General features: G+C 44.4%; 1 protein-coding gene across 7 annotated transcripts in view; it reads left to right on the plus strand.

Annotated features, from left to right (window-relative positions):
- Positions 1 to 27,641, plus strand: part of MAPKAP1 (MAPK associated protein 1) — a 211,676-nt gene that overhangs the window by 135,622 nt on the left and 48,413 nt on the right. For 6 of the 7 annotated variants that reach the window (XM_080927363.1, XM_080927361.1, XM_080927362.1 and 3 more), the window contains one exon: positions 17,579 to 17,686. The exons of the other annotated variant lie outside the window; for it this stretch is intronic. In XM_080927363.1, the coding sequence (XP_080783489.1) occupies positions 17,579 to 17,686 (108 nt within the window). The remainder of the gene's footprint in view (positions 1 to 17,578; positions 17,687 to 27,641) is intronic. 7 annotated transcript variants of the gene reach the window in all.

Here is a 27,641-nt window from a genome sequence, read left to right on the forward strand (position 1 = left end):
TTTGAGGTCATGGTTTCTTCCATTGGCCTGTGGCTTTAACTTTCCATGTAAAGTTACAGATTGATAATAATTATTACCACTTACATCAGCACTACATTTTAGTTGCTAAAATAACCTTTTTGGGGGGCTGTTAATTTCATTTTATATATGAGATGACTAAAAAGCTCAGAGAGGCTACATAGTAGTAATGAATAACCTGAGACCTAAAATCATGGGTTCCCATGTTGTCCTGATCACAACGACATGGTCTGTCCTTCTACTGGGTTTGTTTCAGGACACGTAGCTCAGTAGAGACGTGCACACCCCACCCCTAGAAAGACCAATCTGCTTTCTTCCGGATCGGGACTGTGATTCTATAGGAAAAACCTAGACTTTGGAAATAAATCACCTGAGTCCTCAGCAGCACCTCTGAGAAGCTGTGGGATGAGACAGGTCACAGACTCCTTGCAGTCTCAGACGCACTCCCTGAAAAGAAGGGTTGCTGGGTGCCTGTAAAACATTTAATTCATACAAAGAACTCAGTGGAAGTCATGTGTTGTTGTCTCTGTCGTCACCACCTGGGGCCTGATTTCTTTCCACTCTGTGCCTGGCTTTTGCTTATAACTCTCTGTTTTTCAATAAGTTATGTGTAGAAAACTTAAGGTGGTATAGAAGGAGCTTTTGTATTGTGCTTGAACTTGAGACGGCTGGAAGCACCATTTCTTTGAACCAGCTGCTTTTCATCCTAACAAGGATGCCCATGCCATGATAGAGGAGGATTGATATCCCCAGACTCCTTTGTCACACAGCTTATGTCATCAGCTTCCTGTGCCAGAGAGTCTTGAGGTAAAGCCAGCAGAAGGGTACTGCCAGGGAACGTATTTACAAGTGGCATTTACATGCTTCTGTGGTAGAGGTTAGCACTTTCCAGGTTGACTTTCCATGGAGAGGGTGTCCTGAGAGTGACTGTGGAATTACTATACACAGAGAGCCTCAGGCCTCAGGGCTGTGTCTGTCCCTAAGGAGAGTTTGGGTCTTCCCCCACCCGCACAAGCAGATTTTTTTTTTGCAGGCATGCCAGCCTTCTGTGCATCCTGTTGCCAGCTGGAAGAATTCTTCCTCTGCCAAGACTGAGTTTAGCTACTTTGCATAAACCACTCCTTTACAAGAGTTAGTTCACCCCAGCAGACCTCTCCAAGATCAGCCAAGCATCCTCTACCCTGACCCACTGCTTGCAGAGGCCTGACACAGAGCCATTTCCTCCATAAGCAGTATGACAGCAGTTTTCAGCAGCTGCAGTATGACAGCAGAATTCTTCCTTTCCGGGCAGTTGCAGGTAGGAAGAAGTTGCAGGTAGGTACACAGTTTCTACCGTGTACCTGTAATTGTTGTGAGCATGTTGTAAAAAAGAAGCTGGGATCCCAACACATGAGAGGTAGGAGCAAGAGGATGAGGCCTTCAGGGCCAGCCTGGCCTCCATGAGTCTCAGAAACCCAAGCAAGAGCTAGTTGTTGAGGCTTTCCTTTTCTGTCTTATTGTGATAATGTCTAGAGACAAAGATAGCTTAAATTCAGGCATCGGCTTGCGCTGGGAGACAGCAATCATCCCTAGGTCACAGGATGAAGTGTGTGGGTGCTGTTATGTCATCAAACTAGTTCTCCACAGAGGAAGCCTGTGAGGTGCAGTAAAACTCTAGTGCCATGGAGATGCAAGTGGCCTTGGGGCTCTTCAGTGTTCCTAGAGACTGTCACAACTAAGTCAGAAATGCCAGGTCATAGCAAAGCCTGTGTGTTCTGGGTTTTAATAGTAAACCTGTATGAATTAAGATGAAGTACAATTTAAGTAAAGCAAACAAACTGAAGGGTCACACAGATGTCCAGAGCACCCTTAGTACTCAGTAAGTATTCTGGCAGCTTCTGCTGTGTTAGGCAGCGCATGAAGAAGACAGTCTAGTGGGAAGGAGGGAGTAAAGCAACAAGATGCAAGGACAGTAGGTCTTGCTTCATGAGTCCTTCTGTGTTTCACCTGAGGGAACTTTCTGTCTCCAGGATCAGACATGCCCTTACTTTTCTTTTTTGTTTGTTTGTTTGTTTCTATGAGCCTTCTGTCCTGTCCACCAGCACTGGGCTGGGCAGCAGGAGCTGGGCAGACTCCCAAAGAGTGAGTGACTGTACCTGGCTCAGCAGTGGGTGGTCAGGTCTCTCCTCAGCCTTGCAGCATCTTGGCTTTGCAGCAGAAGACCTGGGACTGACAGCAGCAACATGGCAGTCTTGCCAGTTGTTGATGGCTGCCTTTCTAAAGACAAGTATGACCGGCTCCTTTCCTTTGAAAGAGGGATGTTGGACCTAGGTAAAGTAACTGTATACAATGAAAGCTTCTTGTGAACAATGATTTCCTTTTGGTTTGCCGCAATTATTCCTGGCCCAGAGGTGGTGGCTGCTGCATTTTGTAAAATCAACTAAAAAGCTGTCTCATGACCTGCAGCCTCTTCACTAGCTGCTGACCCAGACCACCATCTTTTTTTTTCTTTCTTTCTTTTTTTAAGATTTTTATTTATCTTATTATGTTTGTAAGTACAAGGTTTCCATCCTCAGACACACCAGAAGATGGCATCAGATCTCATTATAGATGGTTGTGAGCCGCCATATGGTTGCTGGGAATTGAACTCAGGACCTCTGGAAAAGCAGTCAGTGCTCTTACCCACTTAGCCACCTCTCCATCTCATCAGGCCACCATTTTGCTTAGGAACAATTCATTGCATTTTCATTGTGAGAAAGTAAATGTTTTCAGAGTTGAACCATTAAATGGACACTTAAATATCTTCGAATCAAAAGGCTATACAGTCATGCAGCATTGCCACCTAGCTCTCATGACAAAAGTATATATACATGTATTGTGTATGTATGTGTATGTATATATAAATGTTCATATGAATACATGTACATATATACATTTATATGTACATATATACCTCTCCAATATATACATTTATATGTACATATATATGTCTCTCCGGCATCATCAGAAGCCAGAGGAGCATGCCATAGCCAGGCAGTTGTTGCAGTAGGAAGAATCACTGTACATACAATGAACAGAAAGAAAACACACAACTGACACACATTCTGAAGGTGTGAGGGGCCCAGGAGGACACAGCCTGTGCTGCTCTTCCTCTGTAGCGGGCACTGATCACTTTTAAGTCACCGAGCAAATGTACCAATAGAAAATCTAAAGTGTATACCAGGAGAAATACCCTAAAACTTAAATTAACTTCCTGTGAGGTGGGGCTTGGGATAGTGGGCATCACTGTGCTTCATCCAAGGACTTGAATTTGTTTATTTCCAGATTGTACATGACCTTCGATGAAAGGAAAAATAAAACTTCTTTCAAATGCTGCACTTTAGAAAGACTTCTTTTTCTCCTTGTTTGGACTTTCTCTATTTGGAAACTTCGTTTCCTCTAAAAGCTACCATCCTTTTTATCAGTTAGATGTCAGGTTTCTCTGAGAACATCATTAAATAGTTGCTTCCCGTCATAAACATTTCCAGACTCCATGAGAGCAAATGCTATGTGAACATGGCTGTCGAGCTGTGACTTGGCCAACATTGCATCTCTGTGACCTGGATTTTCCGTGGGTTAAAGCACAAGCTATTAGCCTGATACTTGTTCCCATTCTAAGAATGACTAATACTTCTAAAAGAAATGAAAACAGCTGCTTTTCCATAGCATTAGAGTCCTGAACAGCTGTCACATGTACATTTTGACATCTTTTTCCCCTTTAAAACTAGGACAAAAATGAGTTTAGTGGATTCACTAATGTGGCTCTGTAACTTCTGTGAAGAGAAATCGTAGAGTGCTGTTGAGACAGAGCGTAGCTGTCCCATGCTGCTTGAGCACACTTCGAATGAAAACCTTGTGGTGAGAATCTCTGTACCAAGAGCTGCACTGCTGCCTTTGCCAAGAAGCCTAAGCCCCAGCAGGCAGCCATTGCTGAACACATTGTGGGGTACCCCTCTGTCTCCTGAGAACCTGTAGTGCTGCCTCTCTGCAGCTTTGATATGTGTGGGGTACATAAAGCCCACTGGTTATGCTGTCCCCTGGGTGACCTTGGTCAGGCCTTTCTACTCTGAGCACTTTAGCCTCTTCAGTAAGGTTTGGTCCCAGCTACAGTAGGCTGCTGCTTTAACTGAACTGCAGAGTGTGGCCTGCCCTTTAGAAGGGCCGCCTGGCTCCACTCTGGTCTGTCTTTGTACTAGCTCCTTGGTGTCCTAGCCTGCATGCCTGTATTTCTTCTCCGTGGCATTGCAGTGAGACTATGAGCACCTCACCTTGCCGTGTGTCCATCCTCTCAGTCACAGGTGAGTTTCAATCCCATTCACATTCTGTGCTATAGCATTGGTTTGGGGTCCTATTTTGGTTTTGTCTGTGTGTTTGATAGCTGTGACTACTTTGAGGCCTGGGAGACTATAGTTGCTAAGAGATCTCAGCTCGACTTAAATCCCTAGGGGGTACAGCCAAAACCTTGGGCCTCTGTCTGCCCAGCTGCTCACTTGAGCTCGTCCAGAGCTGTGAGACCCTTGTCAGAGCAGCAGTGAGAACACCGAGTGCGCGTGTCAGCCAGACTTGCATTCCTCTGGAGCACCCTGATAAGCAGAAGGGTTAAAAGCAGGAGAAACTTTCGTCATAAATTTTCTTTTCAGCAGGACTTCCCAGGGAACGTCTGACATGAACTGAGAAGAGATGCTGATTGGCCTGAGAGTCAGCTGAAGGAGACAGGAACTGCAGTGGAAGCTGCAGGATTTACTGTTATTAGCAAGGCAAATGGAAAGCCAGCAGGGCAGCCAGCTCCTAGATAATAGATGAAACCAGAAAGAAAGCTCCCAGAAAGGAACCAGGATGACAGCCATGACCCCTCAGCTGCTGTTTTTTTTCCTATCACTCTGTCACATGGGAAAATCATGCTTAAACCTTTAGCGATGTCACAGTTAGCTTAACATAAAACAGGATGTGTACTTTCTTCTTTTTTCCTGTTTGATGTCTTGAGAGCCAGGCACAGCACAGTGCGCTGAACTCCTCTGCATTGCTCACCGCAGGCCAGGCAGGGTCCTGTACCTGTGTGCGAGCCTCTTCACTATTGCAGTAACTACCTGAGTCCGCGTGGTTCCTATCCCCAGCCTAGAAACAGGGAGCTGGGGTTCCCACCTGAGCATTGAAGGCTGCCCGATTTAGCGGGAAGTACTGTAGTCAGAGCCCATGCGACTGTTGGGAAGAGCTGCACAGGGTTCCAGCCATTCACAAACTACTTAGGATACGTACTTCCTGGCTTCAAACAGATTCCACTCGGTCCGTGTTTATTGGAAGAAAGATGGGACAGGCAGAAAGAACCCTGCTATCAGATGGGGCTGATGTTTTAAAACGTCTGTAGGGGAGGGTGGTATATTCTGGCACCAGAACCAATAAAGCAGGTAATGTTTAGCATCCAGGAATAATTGCATAGAAACCATGCTAATACAGAGCTGAGCCACAGAAGCAAGCACTAAGCAAAAGTCTCATCATCAGAATCACCTCCTAAAAATGCCTTTGAAAATGATTCTTGGGGACCTACATAGTATAATAACTTTTCTCATGAAATGTCATAGTAAACTTTTTATTCTCTCATATTAGAACAGATGAGCTAGGAATGAGTAATTACAAAGAGTGAACTCAAACTTAGGCAGAAAGATGCTCAGAGTATAAAATGAGCTGGAAAACTGAGACACCACCATCTGCCCAGTTAGCTCAGTCAGTCATTCATCACACATTGACCAACTTGCATCATTTCAAAGATGAATAAGCCAGCCATTTGTCGAGCTGTTGAAAATCATAGCAAGTGGCATTCCACACATTATTTACATTGTTTTCCTGGTCAGCTCATTCCCTCTCTTTTCCTCCATTCTTAACTAGCAAGTACAGCCGAGTTCACATAAATGTTGAATTTATGCACAGGGAGGTCCAGGCATACAGAAGATAGGACAGGACTTCAGAGAAGCACACTGAGAGCATGCTGACAACTGAGCTGGGCACCTGGCCCCTGAGGTAAGGGCCATTTCCTTAGTGACATGCCAAGGCCAAGTCAGGTTGTTAAAAATGAAGCTTGCTTTTGGCCCCCTGGGATTGTCGAAATCTTGCTTGGAGCAGCACCTGTGGGGATAAGCAGTGTGCTACACCTACCTGTTGTGGCGAAGGATGGAGGATCATCTAGGGACCTGTGTGGATCTGTTCCTTACAAGTACACATTCAGTGATGGACCCAAGGGACACTCATTGACACGTGACTTGGAACACAGGTGCTGGGTGAAGGAGTAATACAGGGACACAGACAAGGACCCATAAAGAGTACAGTGAACTACAGGGGGACCCATGTGCGATTCCTAGAACACAGAACAGGAAATGAGAACAGAGGGAGTGCCTAGGGCGCAGCCCCAGAGGAAAGTTCAGTTTGCCTCTAGGGAGCACCTCTGACTGGTAGGTGAAGAAAGAATAGCCAGAGGCTGGAGACCGTAACAGGACCATTATGTGTTGATGGTCTGCATACTTGGGAGCCTTGGCAAGTGGGTGGAGTCAGCAGAGCTTAGGCACCAAGAGCAGCAAGGGGAGGAAGACTGCGTGCCCTGTGCACCCTGAAGTCCCTAGAGATCTAGTCTTCCCTTCTTACCTTCAGTGACTCATTTGGGGCATGACAACTGTGTTGAGAACAGCTGATTAAATTCTCTGATAGGAGCACCAACAGCCATTGTTTGTGCTGTTTGCAGATACACCTGCCATTACCCTCCTTTTTCAGGGCAGAGACTGACCTGCTGAGAGGATGTGCTATGCCTTAACCAGTCTCTGGCTTCACTGGGTTTGAAAGGAACCTTCAGATTCCCAGGAATCATAACACAGTCTAGTGACTGGAAACAGTTGGCTCTGTGCACCTCCTCGCTGGCCCTGGCTGGAGTTCTCACTCTTAACACCTCTCAGAGAGGCTGCAGAGGCATGCTCTCCTTTTTGTTTGTTTCTTTTCTTTTTGTCCTTAGGTGCTTGTGACTAAACTCACTAATTTCACTGCCTGTCAGCGCTGTGTTAAGGAAAATGGGTTTGAGTACTGGACTAGATGTCAGAAACCTTTGCTATCACGGGAAATTCTGTCACTCTGGATTTACTATCTGTTCCCCACAGCTGAATTCCCCAGCAGTGTGATTTAGCACCCTGGCTCCCCATCAACCAGTTTTGGCATTTATTTGAATGCATTACCCCACTGGTTTCCATAAACTATTTTACAATTGTTTAAAATAAATGACTGTTTATTTCCACAGAAACCATCTGTATTTCTTTACAGAGCAACAGATAACTGTATGTAAAATTTGGTAATGTCCCTGCAACTCAAGTTAAGAGAAACATACTGGGTTGAAGAATTAGATGCTTAGTACAGTGTTAAAGGTTTCCATCCTTTAACAAGCGATTTCTGAATCCTAAGGAGGAAAAGAATATTTCTTTTATTCCATGCAATCTCAGACTTCCTGACTCCAAAGAGAACATTTACCTACCTGAGAGAAGGTGTAGGTAGTGACCTCTCCTTATCCTTTTAGCAAATTCCCTACCTGTTTTGATGGTAGGAGGCCTCTGCCCAGTGGTGTCCAGCTTCTCAATTTTAAGGTTTCTAGTTGTCCAACCTCAGGTTCTTGATTCCTTGCATTCCCCAGGAGGCAAAGTTGGGGCACTGTCAGAAGCCTCCCAGCATTTGGAATCAGATAGAGGCAGAGCCCCACTGTGGAGGAAGAGGGGTTGAGAGGGCTAACTAGGCAGGCAGCACCAGGAAGGTAGCACATTCTAAACACACTTGTGTTTGAGACTGCCCTAGAATGCAGGCTGCTGACATATGTTTTTCACCCCAACTAGCAAACATCTAGAACCAAAAAAAATGCTTTATTTGAGCTTCCCTAGAGGGTACAGAGGCTATCTACGCAGCATTTGACTTTTATGGAAGGAGAATGTTTAAAGATACAGAAGTGAGAGACTAGTGGGACCAGTAGGCAGAGGCCCAAAGGGCGGAGTCTCTTTCTGGATTAACACATTGGTATAAGAGAAGAAGATGAGGAAGCTGTGATGGTCCTCCAGAGGTTCCAGCTGCTACTGGGTAGCAGACCAGACATTTGGATGTAGTGGGAACTGTGCATCAGACACCCTCTATCAAGGCTTTCTATTTATTCTTGAAACAGCTCCGAAAGATACATGCTGTTGTTCCTCCTTGACGCTAGAAAACTAAGGAATAGAGTAAGTGATAAAGCTGCAAACCTCGGCCCAAACAAGGTGGTGCTTAGAAACTCCTCATGCTGTCTCAGATGCCCTGGTGTCAGCAACTTGAGGGCCACTTCTAGACAATGCACTATGCATGAGCCTCCTGCCTCAACCTCCCAAATGCTGAGATTATAAACATGCACATCTGGGTTTTGTTTTGTTTTTTAATTTGTTCATCTGTTATAGGACTCTTCCCATGTCCTACTAACCTAATTTCTCTTTATAATAGCTATATAACATCCCCAATGCACAGGATATACTATAATTTACTGAATGTCTTCCCACTGGTAACTTAAGCCGTACAGTTTTCAGTATTAGAATGGCGATGTGGTAAATGTCTTAAGTATGGATCATTGTATAGTTAGACTAGTATTTCTTTATACTGCACACAGCAGTGGACGTTGAGTTGTAGGATCTGAAGTTCCACCATGTTGAAGCCACTCTAGTGAACAAAGGTCGTCATTCAGCACTTACAAAGTCTTGCAAGAGCTGAGATTTTAAAGTCCTCCCCCCTGGCCCCAACGAGTACCCTATATCAAGGGGAGGTCACAGGTATACAAAAGTGTTCCTGTTCAGCCTTGTGGGTGCTTCAGGAAGGTGGTGCAGGAGTGCTGAGCTCGGAGAGTCAAGCAGAGGCTGCTGAGAGGAGGATGCAGCCAAGGTGTGCTCACTGCTAGCCCAGCCCTGTAGCTGGTGTTTGAGAAGAAATTTGTTCTGAAGAATTATGATGCTCCTGCATTTTCTCCTACACAAAGGAGGAGATCCTGGCTGCACGCCCTTTCCTTTCCTCGCCTTGGCACTCTCTGATTGATGATTGGAAATGATGGCAATACATAAACTATTTTTCTTTTTATTTTATGACCTGGTAATAGCAGTAACATATTTCCAGTAAATGTTTTCTATCGCAATAAAAAAGTTGTAACAAGACTAGAAATGGGTATAGTTAAACCCTAAAGAAATCACACTTTCAGAACTGTGGATTGAGGTAGTAACTCTGTAAATCATTTAATGTAGGAAAAGAGTTCCCCTTAAAAAAAAAAAAAAAAAAAAAAAAAAAAAAAAAAAAAAACAGGACCAGCAGCTGGTTCTGGTTAAGTGCCTGCTGGAATCTTGAGTTTGACCCCCCCCCAAAATAGCTGCCCACTCTGGCTTCTATGGTACCTGCTCCCACCCAACCACTTTATCTAGTTCTGAGCTGATAAATCATCTCAATAATGAATTGTTTTTTGTTTGTTTTGATCCAAAAAAATGAAAACTAGTATGGGCTGTAGTCTAGGAGTTAGACCACAGACCCTGCTCAGACACACCTTTCTCACCCTGACCTCACCACAGGCTGACTGGTCACTCTATGACTGACTTTCTCTCTCTGCAGTAGAGATGGTAACAGGGCTGAGCCTTGTAGTGTTGTCTAATATTCCAGAAACCCTCAGGTGTTGGTCATAACCATTGATAGGGCCTTGGGATAAAGTGATACTTGACTTGTTCTCAAAAAGAACGGGTTGATAATTTTGTCAGAATTGTCCAGCAATGTGTTAACATTTATGGCTCCCTAATTTGTGGCAGGCATTGAGTTACACATAACTTAGATCACTGCATGCTGCTCTAGATCAACTTGCTTTCTCAGTGTCAGACAGGAGCCAGATTTGAAACCTCCATTTTAATGCTAGGCCCCTTCCGACTCCACCTCAGGAGTTAGAAGCTCACAGAGGCTGGGAAACAGCACATAGAAGTAGGTGATAAAGACCGTCAAGAGCCCGTGCTCCCAGACTCCAGGGTAGCTAAAAGAGCAGTGTTTGTGGGCAAAACAGGCCACCCCTCCTCCTTGGTTAGGTTCTGTTCTTCTCCAAAGAATGAAAGACTTGAGTTTGTGTCCTGGGTGTGCTCTAAAACCTAAACATCTGCCAGCCTTTGTCTTTAATTTCTGGTTCTAGCTGACACTTTCATTAATGGTCTAGCGCAAGCTTTCTGTCGACCAGAAGACTTCTGTGTAAAAGTGGTTTTGCTGTCCTATCAATAATGGTCATAATTTCCCCAATACTCTCATCAGCAGTGAATTGAGTCTTGCAGCAAAGAAATGGAAACCCCAGTGCAGTGGTTGAAAGTGATTTGTCTTGTAGACGCGTCTTCTTTCAGTAAAATCAGGTCAGTGTGGCGCTGCTGGGCCAGATGTAAGCCTGAGACAAATGGGTTGGAGGAAATTGATCATTTGAATCCTTGTGTTGTTTTTAGCTTTAGTCACTTTTTCATATCTTCCTTTCTTTATTTCTATTTTTAATAAGCTCTAACTGGTGTGCTCATCAGGCAAATTAAATGTCTCCTCAGTTTGAGGCAGGCAGGCCTTAGATGAGGAAAGAATGCCCTGCCCACCTGCAAGATTGGTCTTACTGTCCAGATTTGGGGTGTGTGGCTCATCCAGCAGTGGTGTTTATGCCTGTACCCATTCCCCTTCAAATCCTGGCCAGCCCCCAGCTGGGCTTTGTTTATCACACAGACTGGCCCCTTGACCAGTTGGCTCTTCATTGCTATTGAAAGTTAATGGGGGCAAAATTGCATTCCCAAACATTTGAACCTGAAGTGGCCAGGGCAGAACTTAGTTGATCTCTGGTGATCGGTTCAATTTAGTTACGATTTTTTGCCATTAGGCTAGGGCTGAATGATGGTGATTTGGTTGAGGCCAAATGTCTGAAGAAAATTGGCTCTCTGATAAGAGTGCTGTTATCAGAGGGGGCTACCTTCTCATTTACATTTAGATGAGTATTGATTATTTATTTACTCAGAGAAGTGAGATTCGTTTCCAATCTTATCTTTCTCGTCTCTGCTTGTCAGCAGAAAGAGAGCTAGAGCTCCTGACATCAGGCCAAGATAACAGCACTTTGTAGCAAAGATAAAAGTTGGAATGGGCCTTTTTCTAGTCTTGACTGAAAGGATAAGTTTTAAAAATTAGAACTGATGGGTCGTGCTTTCAAAACCTTTCCTGAAGGTTCTGCAGTTTAACTAGGCAGGAGAATTGGATGATTGGAACAGCTCTGGCCTTTCTTCTCTTGTAATAGGAATTGTGTTTAATTTGATTATATTGGGCTGTTTCACCAAGAACAAATTGTGTATTGGCTCAGAAGAGGCTAAAGTGTGACCTCATTGCCATGTCAGCTTGTTCGTATTTTATCATCTAAATTCCACATTTTCCAGTCTAAGTCCTGGAGTGGCAGAAGCTACAGTGGTCATCACTTGAATGTAGTCCTATGCTAACATTAAGTCAAGCGAAGGATGAGGGCTGCCCCCAGAGGAAGAGCTTTGGGATGGCTGGTGCTGTGTCTGCACTGTTTAGATTCTCCTGGCTTGTCAGCAATAGCTTTAGCAGATGGTTTGCATGCTGGTCTTCCTCCACTGGCCTCTTCTTGTGCATATATAGTGTCACCGGGGGAATCTCCCCAAATTGATGCCTGTGTCATCCCACACTGTCCTGGTAGTGTCTGTTGCTATGAGAGAACCTCCACATCTTGACCAGTGGTCTACCCCAGCTCTGTCCCCAAGCTGCCACTGCTTCTTCTAAGTTGAATTTCCTACAGTCTGCGCAGATCTTTCAGGACTGCAGAGGAGTTTGCTTTGTCAACTTTACCCCAGGCTTCTTAGTCCCCTCCCTGGAGGCCCAGATCAGATGTTCTCCCTACAGGGAAGAGCAGTGACCCAGGTTGACCCCACTTCTGATTCCCACAGCACCTTGTCACTACCTTTGGTAAGAGCAACCCTTGTTCTGGAATTTTAGCTGCTGAAGTGTCTCAGACTCCCTGTGGGATGGAATGGGATATTGATTACTCATCTTGTCTCCGAGCTTGGCACATCATTGATGCTCAGAGAATGTTAGATGGCCATGGATGGTCTAAGCATACAGCTTTTAATTTCTGTGCTGTCATGGCTTGTGTGAGTTCTGACATTTATTCCTTTTCAAACCATATGTAGGAACCAAGGGGCCAGGAACCTAGGAGTCCTGGCTACCGAGCAAGTCTCTAATCTTAAATGCTGTTTGTAGTGTCAAAGCAAGGTTTTTAAAAAGAACTATATACCCCCTCCTCCTCACGGACTTGGTCTTCCACGAGGGATATCTGCGTTGGTACCAGCATTCTCAGCCACTTGTGATGTGTTGGTCTGTTGTGCTGCTCCCTTGACCACATTTCTGGTTCAGCAGTAATAATAGCCCCATTACCTGAACATGTTGCCAAGGGGAGTCTTTATTTGTCTCACAGCAGACTACTGAGCGAAGTTCTGTTGGACCCATTTTGCAGATGATTAAGTAGTGTACCAGAATACAAGGTAACAGTACTTCTTGTTCTGAAGTGCAAATACCTCCCTTCTATTCCTCCCTCAAGGCCCAGCCTTGCCTCTTAGCTAATTCTTAGCTTTTTCTGATTACAAGAAACTGTAAGGTGGTAGCTGGGGCATAGTTGACATGAAGATGTAAGCATGAGCCCTTGACGATCCTACTGCATGAAAGGAGGAGGAGCATACGGGCTGAATGGCAAGGTGTCCTGAGTCACAACAGTCAGAATCCACCTGAGTTCTATGTTTTCTAGTGGACAAAGGAGAAAGAGGTAGATGTTAGTGACAGGTTTTTGCTAAGCTGTGTGACAATTCAAAAGCAACCAGGTGCTTTGGGGAAGTCCCACATTCCATAGCACCAAGGTCTTCAGAAAAAAGACATAAAGATGGGCCACAGGACGGCTGCCCATCTTCAGAGTGGGACAGGAACTTGCTTCCCATTGAGTGTCAGCTCCGCTGAATCTCAGCTGTTATGGAACCATGTGCTAAAGCCCTTCATGTTTCAGTCGAGAGTCAGAGAGGTCAGGGAAGCCACACTGAACATGTATCCCCAGCTGACAGATTGACAGTTTCTTTGAAACTTATATGCTGGGATGTTTACCTTGGGTTTATAAAACCTTGCCTGTGTACTGTAGCTTGGAATTCTCTCAAAGTGCCAAAGCAGTGCTTTATTCCTGGACCATTCTGTGCTATAGTACTGCTACAGTAAATGTATCATAGGAATGCCCGGCCAGGTTCTTGTCACTGAAAAGTGACTGCTTTCCAGAACCTTCTCTTTGTGTTCCCCTTTGCTGTGCACCAGAAGGGCATATAGCTTCAAGCAAAACTGTGACATTTTAAAACCTTTTTGTGCAAAGGTCGGATACTGCCTTAAGAGCTGTGTCCTGTTCAGTGTGAAATCCTCTTCTGTTTCATGAAATCATGTCTTTGGCAAAAGCACATTCATAGAAGCTGACCTTGCACCTTGTCATTTTAAATGGCTTTCTAGTTGCTGTTCTTTTTTTTTCATTCCAGCTCTCTAGAAGTCACACACACAGTTGATGGAGATGTAGTCTGGCAGAGTGGGTGATGGTCATGCTAATCTAGATTCTTGTTTTCTAAGAGTTCAGTGGGTCACCTTGGCATAGAGAGTGTGTGCCTGGACCTCAGCAGCACAGGCCCTAGTCTCACTACACCCCCAGGGCCATGGAGCAGAATCCCAGCTCTTAGTCCCAGCTGATCTCTTAAATGGGGTTTGCTCTTTACTTCTCAAGGTATCTGAAGTCTAAATGAAGTGATCTGTAAAATCTTTGGGGCAAAGTAGTTCTTGGAGTGATGGGTGATCAGAGTTACTACCATTCCCTCTGGCTGTGATAGAACCCTATGACCAGAAACAGATTAAGTAAGGAAGTGGGGCTGGAGAGATGGCTCAGTGGTTAAGAGCACTGACTGCTCTTCCAGAGGTCCTGAGTTCAATTCCCAGCAACCACATGGTGGCTCACAACCATCTGTAATAGAATCCAGCATACTCTTCTGTGTGTATCTAAAGACAGCAACAGTGCACTCATATAAATAAAATAAATAAATCTTTAAAAAAAGAAAATAAGGAGGAAGTGTATTGGGGAAGGAATGGTAGCAGGAATAGGAAGCTGAGAGATCACATCTCAGTGGCACACAGGAAACAGAGAAGGAACCGAAAATGAGATAAGACTATAAATTCTCAAAGCCCATCCCTAGTGATGTACTTCCTGTAGGAAGCCTCCACATCCTGAAAGTTATATAGTTTCCCAAACAGAACCACTAACTGGGGACCATGTGTTCACATACATGAGCCAATTGGGAACATGTTTTATTCAAACCCCACAATCAGTGTATTAGACAACATACAGCTTTTAGCCCATGGACTCCTCAGACAGTCCTCTTAGGTTGGTGCCATCATCACCATATTACAAACGAAGAAACAGACTGGGGGGTTCAGTAAGTTGGCAATGTCATAAATTAAATGACTCAGCCAGGACAAGGTAATTGAGCCCAGTCTGAGTTGTTTTGCCTTTCACTTGGGTCAAGTATGCTCTCATTACATGGGCACACAGCAGATAGCAACCCACAGTGGACTTCACTTCTCAACAAATAGAGATCGATAGAAAAGTTCTTAAGAGAGGTGGGTGTAGGCAAGGTGTCCCCGAAGATAAAGGTTCCACCCATGTGATGGAAGAAGAAAGGCAGCTCCTCCACTGTCCTCTGGTTTTCACACAATGGGTCCATGATGTACGTGTCACCACGTAGCACAAAGGTTTTTTGTTGCTGTTGTTCTGTTTTGTTTTTGTAATGAAAGAAGAAAAGATCTTCTTAGATAGAAAGAGAAGGAGATCTCCTCTTCAATGGGGCCTGTATCACCATGGACCAGAGCACAACCATAGCTCAGGGTGTTGGTCAAGTTTATTAAAATAAATTCTTTTAGATCATTTTCATTTTGAATCTATATAAACCATAAGTTAAGTGATTCTGAACCAGATAAATCTACAAAAGTCTATATTTATGATGTAAGCTATGGCCTCTGTAATTGGCCAGTAATTTATAGTTTTCAGGGGGGGAAGAAAGGCTCAAATGTCCAGAGTGATAAATCCAAAAACCCAAAAAGACCTTGGGTCTTTTGGGGCTTATTCCCCTCTTCATATTTCTGACCTTGTAATCTTGGGCGGGTTTCTTCCTCGGGTTCCGTCTGTGAAATGGAGCAGAATGTGGGCGCTTGGCACATGAGGCTGGTGGTAGAAACAAGAGAACGTCCTCGAAGACACGTGCTGTTTTTAATAGAAAGAAAGACTGAACAAATGGCATATCAGAGTGCAGGGAGTGGTTTCAGAGTGAGGGGCCCTTAGCTGCCCTGACTTCCCTGATCTCCGTGTCCCAGAAAATTTCAGAGACTGGGAATTTAAATAAGCAAACAACAACAAAAAGAGCAAAGAAAAACAACCTAAAGTTTCCTCTGTGGCAGCCAGCCTTGGTTCCTGGTGGCCAGGAAAGGGGAGACAGGCATGCAGGCCAGCTGCCAGCTCGAGAAGCTCAGCACCTGGGGAACCCTCAGAGTACCCTTGCCAGGGTACAAGGTGACTTAGGATGAAACCTCATTACCTGATCTGATTCAGTTACATTATTATATGTGAAAGGCTCTTCCAAGTTCCACACTTTGTGATGTTTAAAACAAAAAAAGACATAGTAAGAAATTGGAAACATTTTAAGTATATGCAACATTTTAAATTATAAAAATACTCTTTATTATATGGAAATGTGAAAAATACAGGAAAACACAAAGGAAAAATAAAGGCATGCATAATCCTATTATTGTAACTACAGTTCACATTTTAGAAACAGCTTCCCTGTATATGTATGTATGTATGTATGTATGTATGTATGTATGTATGTACATTTTTACAACTGTAATTATCCTATAAAAATTATGCCTCCAATTTTTTAAATAGTATGTTATAAATGTTTTATATTATTAAATACCTTAGGATTACTTTAAATGTCTCAGTCGTATTCCACAGTATTTTATTTAGTAGGCTTTCTGATATTAAATCTAAGTTGTTCCCAAATTTTGAATGTATCTTAAAGCTATCAGATGTCAGTATCTTGGGCTGGGGAATTGCTTCCAGCACCTCCATGGGCACCAGAACCTGCAAGTGGCATAGTGTTTGCATACCATGCTCTCCCACAGACCCTGGCACAGTACAGGCACTGTGTGGGGGTGGTTGCTACACAGAAACTGAGGGATGTTGGGAAATAGTCATTACACTATAGACACAACTTTCCCCCAAGTGTTTTCAGTCTGATGTGGTTGAAATGCACACAGCATAGATACAGAGGGCTAATGTTATAATTAACCTTTTACCTAGACCCTAAATTTATAGAAGTAGATGCATGCCCCTGACACATGTGCCTCTGGGGTGTTAGTTTCTTCTGGGGCCCCTGCACCACTGTGCTGCTATCCTCAGAGTCAGGGTGATGAGAGTTTTCTGTGCCTCTCACCTCTTCAAAAACCATGAGGTAAAGTCTGAATCTGACCTTTTGAACCATTAAGTGTTATCTGAGAGCACCATTACTGTTTAGGTTGACAAAGAAATAATGAATAAATGTATAAAATGTTCTGCTGTCTTCTTAGATCTGCCATAACACTTGGGAGCATGGGATGGGTAGTAGAGTTCTCAGATGCTAGAGTACTGAGACCGTTACTGAGACCGTGCCTCTGATGCATCCACAGCGTAAAAGCATGAGCAACTGACTGATGGCCACCTTCCCATTACCAAACCCAGAGCCTGAGACTCACTCTGTAACTTTCATGGTTTTTATTTCTTTGACTTTTTGAACTATTGTACAGTTCTGCACATACCTCCTGATTGTAATTGATGAGTATGCTGTAATGATTATGTATAAGTTCCTTGGCAGCTGTGCCTCCTGTGGAGCTGGTGATTCCTAAGCCAGTAGGGTGGGTGAGTTGTTTGTTTGTTTGAGACAGGGTCTCACTGTGTAGACCAGGCTGGCCTCAAACTTACAGAGATCTGCCAGCCTCTGCTTCCTGAGGATTTTATCCTTGTCATCTTGATCCCACTATGCACTTTAGGAAACAGGTCCAGAGAAGAAGGTAACCTGCTTCAAATCAAGAATGATACATCAGAAGAGGCATCAGATCCCATTACAGATGGTTGTGAGCCACTATGTGGGTGCTGGGATTTGAACTCAGGACCTCTGGAAGAGCAGTCAGTGCTCTTAACTGCTGAGCCATCGCTTCAGCCCTGATGCAAACATCTTACCTGGTATGGGAAATGCTGACTAAGAACAGGGTGAGAAAAGCCAGTTTCTGCCATCTTGGATAGCTACACTCTTGAGACAGACATTACTATTTTCCTTTGGCTTTCCCCAATGTGTGATAATTTCTGAGTGTTACATTCACCATTTCAGACATGCCCCCTCCTCCTGCCCCTTTGATCTTCCAGGCCCTCAGTACCGCCTGGAGAAGCAGAGCGAGCCTAACATCGCTGTGGACCTGGAGAGCACGCTGGAGAGCCAGAACGCCTGGGAGTTCTGCCTGGTTCGCGAGAACAGTACGTTGGCTGCCTCTCTCTGCTGCTTTGTCTGTTGCAAATATGCTTAGGGGTGACATGTTTGAGATTATTTGCTGGTCTGTCTTCCCTACACAGACAAAAAGTGACTGTTTGCCAAAGGCAGACCACAGCCTTTGTGGTAGAAGTGTGTCCCAAAGCAGAATGATAGATTCTGTGCTATTTTGTAGTCTGCATCCTGTTTAGCACTGTGTGATTAATATTTTGCTCTTGAACTACATCTTCCTAATTTTGGAACAACTCTGGAAACAGCTTAGAAACAAGAGGCCCTTTCTCAGGCAAAGGCTCTTCTGTGTATACATCAGCGGGCCTGGTCAGTGTCAACTGCTTAACATCATGTTTTAGAGAAATGTAACCACTTGACTACTCTCGACAAAAGGCGTCACAGTGACTGCAAGTGCCACTGTGAGAGTGGAATGCCTTCTTGTCTCAGAGTTTCTGAGTTGTGAGGTTCTCTGCTAGATGCTGAACAGGCAGAGATAAACTGCCCATGGCCAGTCATGGTCCAGGGCTGTTCCTTCTCCCTGAAGTGCCCTTCCCTCTTTCACACTAGCTTAGTCTCAGGTTAAATGTCACATCTGCAGGGATAGCCCTGCTATCCAACCCTGGTCCCTGCCACTCAAACCTGCTTTCTGCCAACCAAGCCTGGGTTTCTTCCTCGCCTGGGCACCAGAACACTACCACAGAGCATTCTGGGTTTTCTTTGTGGCATTATTTCTATTATTTATCTTCCTCAGTAACCGGCTAATGTCTGCCTCCCCCATTAGACTGTAGGGCTGCAAAAGCATGCCTGACCCACACTGCTTCATTACCTCAGCAATCTGCTAAAGACTGCACCCTCTAGGGGCTCAGGGAAAACAGACTGGATGAGTGACTGAATAAAAGATCTTTAGTCCTGCACTGCCTCTTAACTCATACCAGAGCCCTTGGCTGCCTCTTCTGAACAGCATGCACACTTTTACCAAGAAGGGGAAATGCATTTTTGACATTCAAAATATATTTGCAAAGATAAAGGTCGATGGATGGCCTTACCATATGTGGCTGGGTATAAGAATCTTGTGCAAAAACATGTAAAATTAAAGATTATGTATGGTGCCTAAGTGGCCTAAAAATACTTTAGGCAAGTAGTAAACATTTATAAATATGTGTTCCTATCAAGAGTCTAATATTCAAGTATTTTTATGCAAAATCTGATGTTTCCCTCCTCCCCACCCCCATCAAATAAAGCAAGTATCTCAGACATATTTCTCCTGGTCTGGGTATGGTACTGTGTACCTGTTATCAGACATGGAAGGCTGAGACTGGAGAGTAAGAAGTTCAAGGTCCTCACCAGCGACATGAATCTAAGGCCAGCCTAAAGTACATAAGACCATATCTTAGCAAGAATAAATAAAGACTCATCAGTGGGGAGAACCTAAGGGGGTTGTTACCTTAGATGCTGGTGACAGCAGAGGAGTCTAGAGTATATGATAGTTGGATATATCAAGAATGTTCTACACAGACTTTCCACTTTGGGGATTCTATCTTGAGAAAAGACCTAAAATGCAGCAAAGATTTGTGTCCATTGCTAGTTTTTAGTGTTATTTCTGCCTATCCCTGCATTGGGGATTTATGCAGTTTCTTGATATACTAACTGACCACAATAAAATTAGCCTAGAAATCAAGAAAAGGGAAAGAAAAATCTGCATGCATTTGGAAACTGAGGTGTAAGCTTCTGAGCCTGTGAGTGAAAAAACAGAACAGTAGTAGTAGAAATTAGAAAATATGGGCTGGAGAGATGGCCCAGTGGTTAAGAGCACCAACCGCTCTTCTAGAGGTCCTGAGCTCAAATCCCAGCAACCACATGGTGGCTCACAACCATCTGTAATGGGATCTGGTGCCCTCTTCTGGTGTGTCTGAAGACAGCTACAGTGTACTCATATATATTAAATGAATAAATTAAAAAAAGAAATTAAAAAATATTTTGATGAAATAATAACAATGTATGTTAAAGATTATGGATGGCTACAGCAGCATGTAAGAAGTATTTAGCCCTCGGATTGATGTAATACAAAAGGAAAGTCATGAACTGAGCATTGAGCTCTAAAAAAAATAGAAAAATAGAAACAAACAAAAAGAGCTTAAGAGACAGCAAATATGAGATAGTGTGGAGCTAGACTCCAAAGGACTCCTAAAGTCAGGAAACCTCTTTCTACATGGATCGAAGGTAAGAAAGAAAAATATCAGAGAAACATTGGTAGTAACAGGCATGAAAAGGAGACACACAACAGATCCTACAGCCCTTAAACATAGCAAGAGCTGTATGTGCGTGTCGGCATGTATAAATTCCCTTGCCTGTGGAGCGGCTTTGGAAGCCCAAGTCTTCTGCTTCCCCCACTGTCTTCTGCAGTCATTCTCCCCATCTTTGGAAGCAAGGTCTCACTGAACCTGAGCTCAGGGGTCTGGCTGCCCAGGAACCCACTCTGTCTGTCAACCGTATGGCACAGCTGGCATGGTGCCCACTAAAGCCATTCCCAGCCCACACAGGATTACTTTGAAAAATCCTACTGTGGAAAATTTGAAATGTAAATGAAAAGAATGAATTCCTGGGAAAGGTGATCATAATTAGCACAAAAGGAAAAGTGGGTGTTCTGATGGATTTTGAAGTTTAGTGATTGAAAAACCTTACACAGAGAACTCAAGCAAGCAGTGATGGGACACTTGAGAATAAACAAGCCCATTCACACCTGTTATTCCAGAGATCACCCTGATGCTCATGGAAGAAATGAGGCACGCAGAACCTTGGTAATGACCGCTACACAGAACAGAAACCTTCTAGACCAAATCTTAGAAAAAGAGATCCAAAAATTCCAAACAAGTTCTTAACATAACAAAATAACACACCAGCATTTTATTAGAAGAATCTCACTCCACTTCCAAGTTGGGTTTACTCCAGAGTGCAGAATTAGTTTAACATTAACCACACCTAGACCTTGTAATATGCTGCATAATGGTAAAAGGGATAAGTAAAAAGTAGGTACAGATTTTTATCTGTCTGTCTATCTGTGATTTAAAAACAAAACCCTAGTCATCCCATTTTACCAGTGAAGACTCAGGAGCCAGATGCTGATATGAAAGCCTGCTAGCTCAGAGAGGCAGAGAAAGCACCCGGCTGACCTCCCTACTCCACCTGTGTTCCAGAAGGAAGAAGCCCTTCTTCTCCACTCTGTCTTAAGTACCCTTCAATGCAGAGACCTTTTTTTGTGTTTGCTTAGAGTTCACTCCCTGTCAGCTGGGTTGCTTGCTCCGCCTCTTTGACCTATCATTAACTTTATTTAGCTCCTGGATTAAAGGCATGTGTTAGGGCAGAGGCACACCACAACAAGGTTTTCTCAGTAAATAACACAATCTTGAGGTTCACAGCTTGAGCAAATATCCTGCAACTATTTGTGTCTGTCTGTCTGTCTATCTATCTATCTATATCTACCTACCTACCTAACTAACTATCATTTCTGCCATTAAAAGTTGTGGCTAGGGACTAGACAGATACCTTAATAAATGAGAGTACTTGTTCTTGCAGAGGACCTGCAACCTCACAGCAGCCTGTAACTCCAGCCTCTGGCCTCTTAGTGCACCTGAACACACGTGTTTGTATACACATACACACACACAAGTAAATAAAGTCTTTAAAGTCGTTTTAAAAGAAAGTTGTGCTGAGCAAGTTTGTCATGTCATCAAAGGGAAGAGGTTTCAGGAGTGTACTGTGGCACATGCAGATATGTTCATACTTGTACCGATGTGTAAGAACTCACCTTCACTTCTCCCATTTTCTTCCTCTTCCCAGAGATAACAGTGCCTTTCCAGGGATGGTCTGTGCACATCCATAAGCAAATGAATAGCTATGTGCATATTCAAGTACACGCACATTCATATTTGTATTCCTCCTTACAAAAAGGAAAACACAGATGACTTCCTGCTTTGCTGTTTTATCATCTTAGTGATAGCTGCAGCTTACTCTGCACTGATTGACATCTCTGCCCTAGTTCTTGCTCCACAGCTAAGTTTTTACACAGATCTCAACTGTGCACCTTTCTTGAGCCCAGGACCACTCTCCCCAAGGCTTTGTCACGCGTTCCAGTTCTAGTGTTCTAGTCAAAACTCCGAGGAGTGAGAAAAGAAACCCATGGGCGTTTGCAAATGATAGAGGCTGAAAGCAGTCAGAATTTGATGGACTATTTTGACTTAGTTATATTAAATAGAAGCAAATTATGAAAAGCAATTTTTTCATGAAAAATTAACTACAGATTCCAACTAAGAACAACCATATTTTGCTCTTCTCTACTAGCCATGTACTATTAACTTAGATCAACACAACCATATTTCAGAACTGTGGTGGGTTAGGTTGGGTTGGGTTGGGTTGGTTTGATTTCCACTGTTTTGGTATGCTCGATCAGGCCGGCACACTACCCTTCAGAACCATGTTCAAAGGGAGCCCAGTGGATTCATGCATTACGGCAGACCTTGGAGAATATGCTATCTGGTGCATGGCTTCCTATGAGAGTACCAGCATTTTATTGGAACTGTGAGCAGTTTTAGCTGTCTCCACGCTGCTCTCAGCAGGAGTCATTGTGTTCTCATCTAAGGCTCCTAGGATAGTACCTGGTACATACTTATCATCAGGGAGTGTTGGCTTTAAGAAATAATGGTAGTGCAGCCTTCTGTGGCTGGTAAAGCATTGGGACACAGGTATGTCGGTCTGGAACCACAGAGCTATCAGAGACTTTGCCAAGATGAAGAGAGGAAGAGGTGACCTGTAATGGAGGACCAAGAGAAATTAGAAGCAGGGGTTCTGCTGCACCAGAATAAGGTTCAGTTTATAAGTAATGTCTCTGGATTGAAAAAAACATCACATAAATAGCAGCCTTTCAGTTTTTCTTCAGAGGAGTGGCTCATGACATTTTTAAAGCAGTCACACCCCACAGTGTTTTAAAGTGGGTTATTGAGGCCTACTGTTACAGAATCTTGCACTGAACACTTTTCAAGTGCTTCTTCACATTTTCCAAACTCTCCTACAGACATTCTCATTGTGAAGAGACTCCCAAAGCTTGCCAGCTAGAAAGCACATAGCACCACAACCGGAAGTCAGCGGTCTTCCAAAGCTTGCCAGCTAGAAAGCACATAGCACCACAACCGGAAGTCAGCGGTCTTCCAAAGCTTGCCAGCTAGAAAGCACATAGCACCACAACCGGAAGTCAGCGGTCTTCCAAAGCTTGCCAGCTGGAAAGCACATAGCACCAAAACCTGAAGTCAGCGGTCTTCCAAAGCTTGCCAGCTAGAAAGCACATAGCACCAAAGCCTGAAGTCAGCGGTCTTCCAAAGCCCACTCTAAGATAACCTGAGTTTCTGAGCCTGAGAATGGTTTGGGGATTGCCTTTGTTCTCTGTAAGAGAGGAACTTGCAAATGAACTGAGGTGACAAGTTTCTTGGGGGGGGGGGGGGGGACTGAGAGCTCACATTTGTGCCTGGAGCCCGGCCTAGATAACCTGCGATGAGCCAGCATTCTTGAGCTTTCCAGTTTGGATCCTTGTCTTGTAATCTACCACATCTTCAGCCAACTGTCTGCTCGAAGCTGGCCGCAGAGCAGGAGGAAGCAGTGAGTACAGTCCACGGAGGTGGTAGCAGAAGACTGCTGTTCTTGTCAAGCTTTCCTGTAAATCCTGGCACCAAACTGAGCCCCAGTTTTCTCTTTTGCCAAATGCTCTGGGTGACCTTTCACACTTATCAAATGTAGTTCTTATCCATGGCCTTAAGAGGAAGGAACCGCCTCATCGATAGCTTTGTTGGAATTCCTCCTTATTGGGGCCAAAATATGCCCAAGATTAATGTGGCTTTCAGGACTTCCTAGAAACTGCCAAGCACTATGTGGTTATCACTCCCTGGGCTGCTATCATAATAGTTGAGCACTGTGCTTTATGGGTTGTCACTAGAGCCAGGTTGACCCTAGGTGAAGTACTTGCAGCCTCAGACATGAATGACACCCCTCCTAGACTCAGTTTCCTGTGCAGGTGTTTTGTGAAGATGGAATAAGATTGAATTTTGTAACCTTTTTTTAGGCAAGCGTGCTCAAAGAGGAAGAAACTGAGGCTCTGAGAGAGGAAGTGATTTGCTAATGTTTTATGAATATTAATGAGGAGCCTGGTAAACCAACTGTGTCTTCCTCCATTAACTCTACCGAAAAACCAAACCTTGGTCCTCTACTTCCTTAGTAGAAGGTGCTGTGGAGGAGGCCTCAGAGGAGATGTCCTTCAGCGGAGATGTGCACACCACTTACAACTTCCCATCATTCCAGTACTTCCTGAACTTAACTTCCCTTATTTACGGTCACACAACAGCCTAGACTGTGGTGGAACAGATGATCTGCAGGACCAGCGAGTCCTCAGAGTCCCTCTCCATCCTCTTTGACTATACTTAATGGGTATGTCTGCCGCAAGCTAGACTGCAGCCCCATCGCCCTGGCCAGATCTGAATATCCTGTCTCTCATCCCCCTGAGGGAGTGTGGGCCCCGGAAGCCCTCTCTTTGAGCCAGAGGAAAGGTATCTTTACTACCGCAGGTTTCTCCGGTTAGATTTCACTGCCCTCCTATCACCAGTGCCTTAGAAAGAGAAAGAAAACTGAAGGAAAGCTGTTGGCCTTTGATGGGCTTCCAGACCCCTTTGTGTTGCTTATTCACAGCAGGCCCATCCCTCCTCCCATTTGCTCTCTGCCTGGCCTGGAGACTCCCTGGTGGTTTCTCTCAGCTCATGGAGGCTTTGTTTTTTTCTGTTACAAATTACTAATCTCACCAGTTTCTATCCTGTTAGTTGAAAGAAGGGCTTTAAAGCCCTTTTATTAGACTACAGTACTCATCAAATACAAAGGAAAATGTGATCATGAAAATAAGCTCTGTTTACAAGGAGCAGTGACTTGTGGCACCCATGGTCCATATTTCAGGGTGACTTATTGCTGAGAGGCAGTTGCTTGTCTGGCTTGGGGGTAGGTATTCTCTGTAAGGAATTTTCTACTTGATGTTGCATAACAGCTTCTTGCACACGAACAGAATTTAAATGAAATGGAAGTGTTACCACACCGTTCCTGTCCACTTCTTGCTGTCTGTTAGCGGGGGTCAGGTGTGTATAGGAGAAGAGGTAAAGTGTCTGGCACTGCTTTGTCACGTGGGCAAATCCTCTGTAAGCCTCGTTTCTTCATGTCATGATGATCCCACCATTTGGGTTGTTGTGAGTGTCAACTGTGGAAGCAAATGACACAGTGCATTAAAAGCTCATAATGAACCACAGTGAACCCTATGAGGGTGGCCATTACCAAACTCCAGTCTCAGCCTCCTAGAACCCTCTTAGCACTCCCACAGACTTTTGGCAAAGGAGGAACGGACCCCTGGGGCTAAAAGCTGTGCTGCCCTTGACAGGAAGCAAACCCATGCCCTGTCCTTGGGAACTCTTGAGTAATGGAAGCTTCCATTGTGCTGTATGGGCTAAGAACTTCCACATGAATTGACTTTTCTCTCTCCCCCTTTCTGAAAACCCCCCTTTCATCATTAGGTAGTAATTAGTATTCAAGGGAAATTGGTCTTAATATATTAAAATTGGTTAAGTGCATTTAGACCTGTACCACAGCCAATGTCTTATTGGAAAATGTAATTGGGGACTCTGTGTATGTAATTAATTGAATTACAATTAAGAACTTTCATTAAGCGATACACTGGTACATTAGAGCAGTAAGGAAACATGTTTGACGAGCCACAAACCCCTGTCTGGGCTCTAAGTGAGGGCACAGAGCCTCGCTCTCTTCCAGTCGGCTCCTGGCCCCAGAATGTGCCCTACTACCCCCAGTAATGCATCAGGTGATGTTCCTGCAGTGACTGGATGGGAGGTGGGTTTTCTCTGTGTTGTGTTCTACCTCTTGATTCTAGATTCAGGGAGAGAGCTACCTCAGTGTTGGTCAGATTTTCCTAGTTCATAGGTGTTCTGCTGTGTAAACTGTCCAATGTTCACATCCAAGAAAACCCATTACTGTCCTCCTGTCCTGAGTAGAAGCAAAGACATCTCAGAGGAAGGAGGGAATGGAAGTTTTGCCAGCCTAAGTTGCAAGCAAACCCATCATGAGTCCTATGTCCTACCCTGAAAATGGTCACACACCAGCTCTCAGGGCAGCTGTGCTCACGTTGAATGTGTATTTGTTCATTTGTCCTTTACAGGTTAATGTTGTGTCTTAGGATTTCTATTGCTGTACTGAAACGCCATGACTAAGAAGCAAGCTGGTAATATTCAGCTTACACTTCCACATGGCTGTTCATCACCAAAGGAAGTCAGAACAGGAACTCACACAGAATAGGAACCTGAAAGCAGGAGCTGATGCAGAGGTCATGGAGGGATGCTGCTTACTGGCTTGCTTCCTCTGACTCACTCAGGGATGGCATCGCTCACAATGGGCTGGGCTCTTCCCCCTTGATCACTAGTTGAGAAAACGCCTTACAGCTGGATCTCAAGGAGGCATTTCCTCAACTGAGGCTCCTTTCTCTCTGATAACCCCAGCTTGTGTCAGGTTGACACAGAAAAGCAGCCAGGATACATTGGATCTTGGTTATGATCCAGCTATAGGGTTATAGAATGGGCAGCAAAAGACTAGTCGTGATATACTGGAGAGTGAAAGGCAGAGAAAGGAGATTTACCAGGTGTGGCTGCAGCAGGAAGGGGACCAATGAAGGACTCAGCAACACCCAAGTCTGCTTTCAGGTGCTGAGAGAGGCTTGGGTTTAAGTGGAGGTAAGAGGAGTATAGTCTAGTCAAGGTTTGGCCCTGCCCATCACTGGCCCACTATGGCTCAGATCTGGTCCCTCCAGCAAGGTGCTCGGATAAACATCCGTATGCTCTTCCTCAATTACCCCCTTAGGTTGAAGCCTCACCTCAACTAAATGGGCAAAGGCTCTGTTCTGTGTGTTTTTGCTCTTGTGACTCAAGGGAACTCCAAGAAGTCATTTACCTCTGTTCCCTCTATCAAAAGTCCATACAAAATGAAGACAGACTGGCATGTGCTTTTGCTACTTGGTGGGCTCAAGTGAAGAGTCAGTGTGTTTATTTAGCAAGGGCAACTTTTGAGTGGCTTTCTAGAGGAATAGGCTTCTTTGAGGAAAGTGAAAAATGAGTCAAACTGAGAATGTTGTAAGCTAGACACTGCCCATCTGAATCCTCAAGACAGGAGAGTGCTCTGCACTGGGAGGACCACCCTGGCCCAAGCTTGAGAGCAGGGTGAGCTGAGGGCTAGGCGGGCCCCTTTGTCATCTGTTCTCATCAGAAATTGTGCAGATCTAAAGCTGCTTCCTTCTGACCACCTCATAAAGCAAGATTACCTTGATTTATTGAGGGAGAGCTGACATCTCTACGTAAGAAGTCCTCTAGCACACTGCCTCTGGCTCCAGGAGTTCAATCAATTAAACACTGTGACAGCAAGGATCCCTGCTCAAGTTGTAACATGTCCTATATCCTACTGTGTGATCCTGGTGGCTTTAAAAAGAGTACTGTAGAGGGGTCTGTGTGTGTTCTAGTATATCACCTATTGATTGTTTTTTAGAGACCAGCAAAAATGACTAGCAGCTGAAGGGAAGTGTTTAATAGAGGGGAAGCTTTGGGCTTATGGGACTTTGGGGACGTAAACGGCTTCTGGAAAAAAAAGTGATGGATTCAGAGCACTACGGGAGAGTTTTCTCCATGACTCACTCAGGCGTCCAGCACTGAGTCTGCCTGGAAGAGGGACATTTAGGTCTTCTTCCTGTTTCCTTTGTTCCAGCGGGGCAGGCATGTCCATAGTCCATTTCCTCAATAGAGTTATGGCCTGTGGAGTTGTCCAGCTCCAGCCCACTGAAGGACTGTCTTTACCCAAAGGGTACACAGTGGGTACACAGGC

This window comes from Micromys minutus (assembly GCF_963924665.1).
Source record: "Micromys minutus genome assembly, chromosome: 13".
NCBI lineage: Eukaryota > Metazoa > Chordata > Mammalia > Rodentia > Muridae > Micromys > Micromys minutus.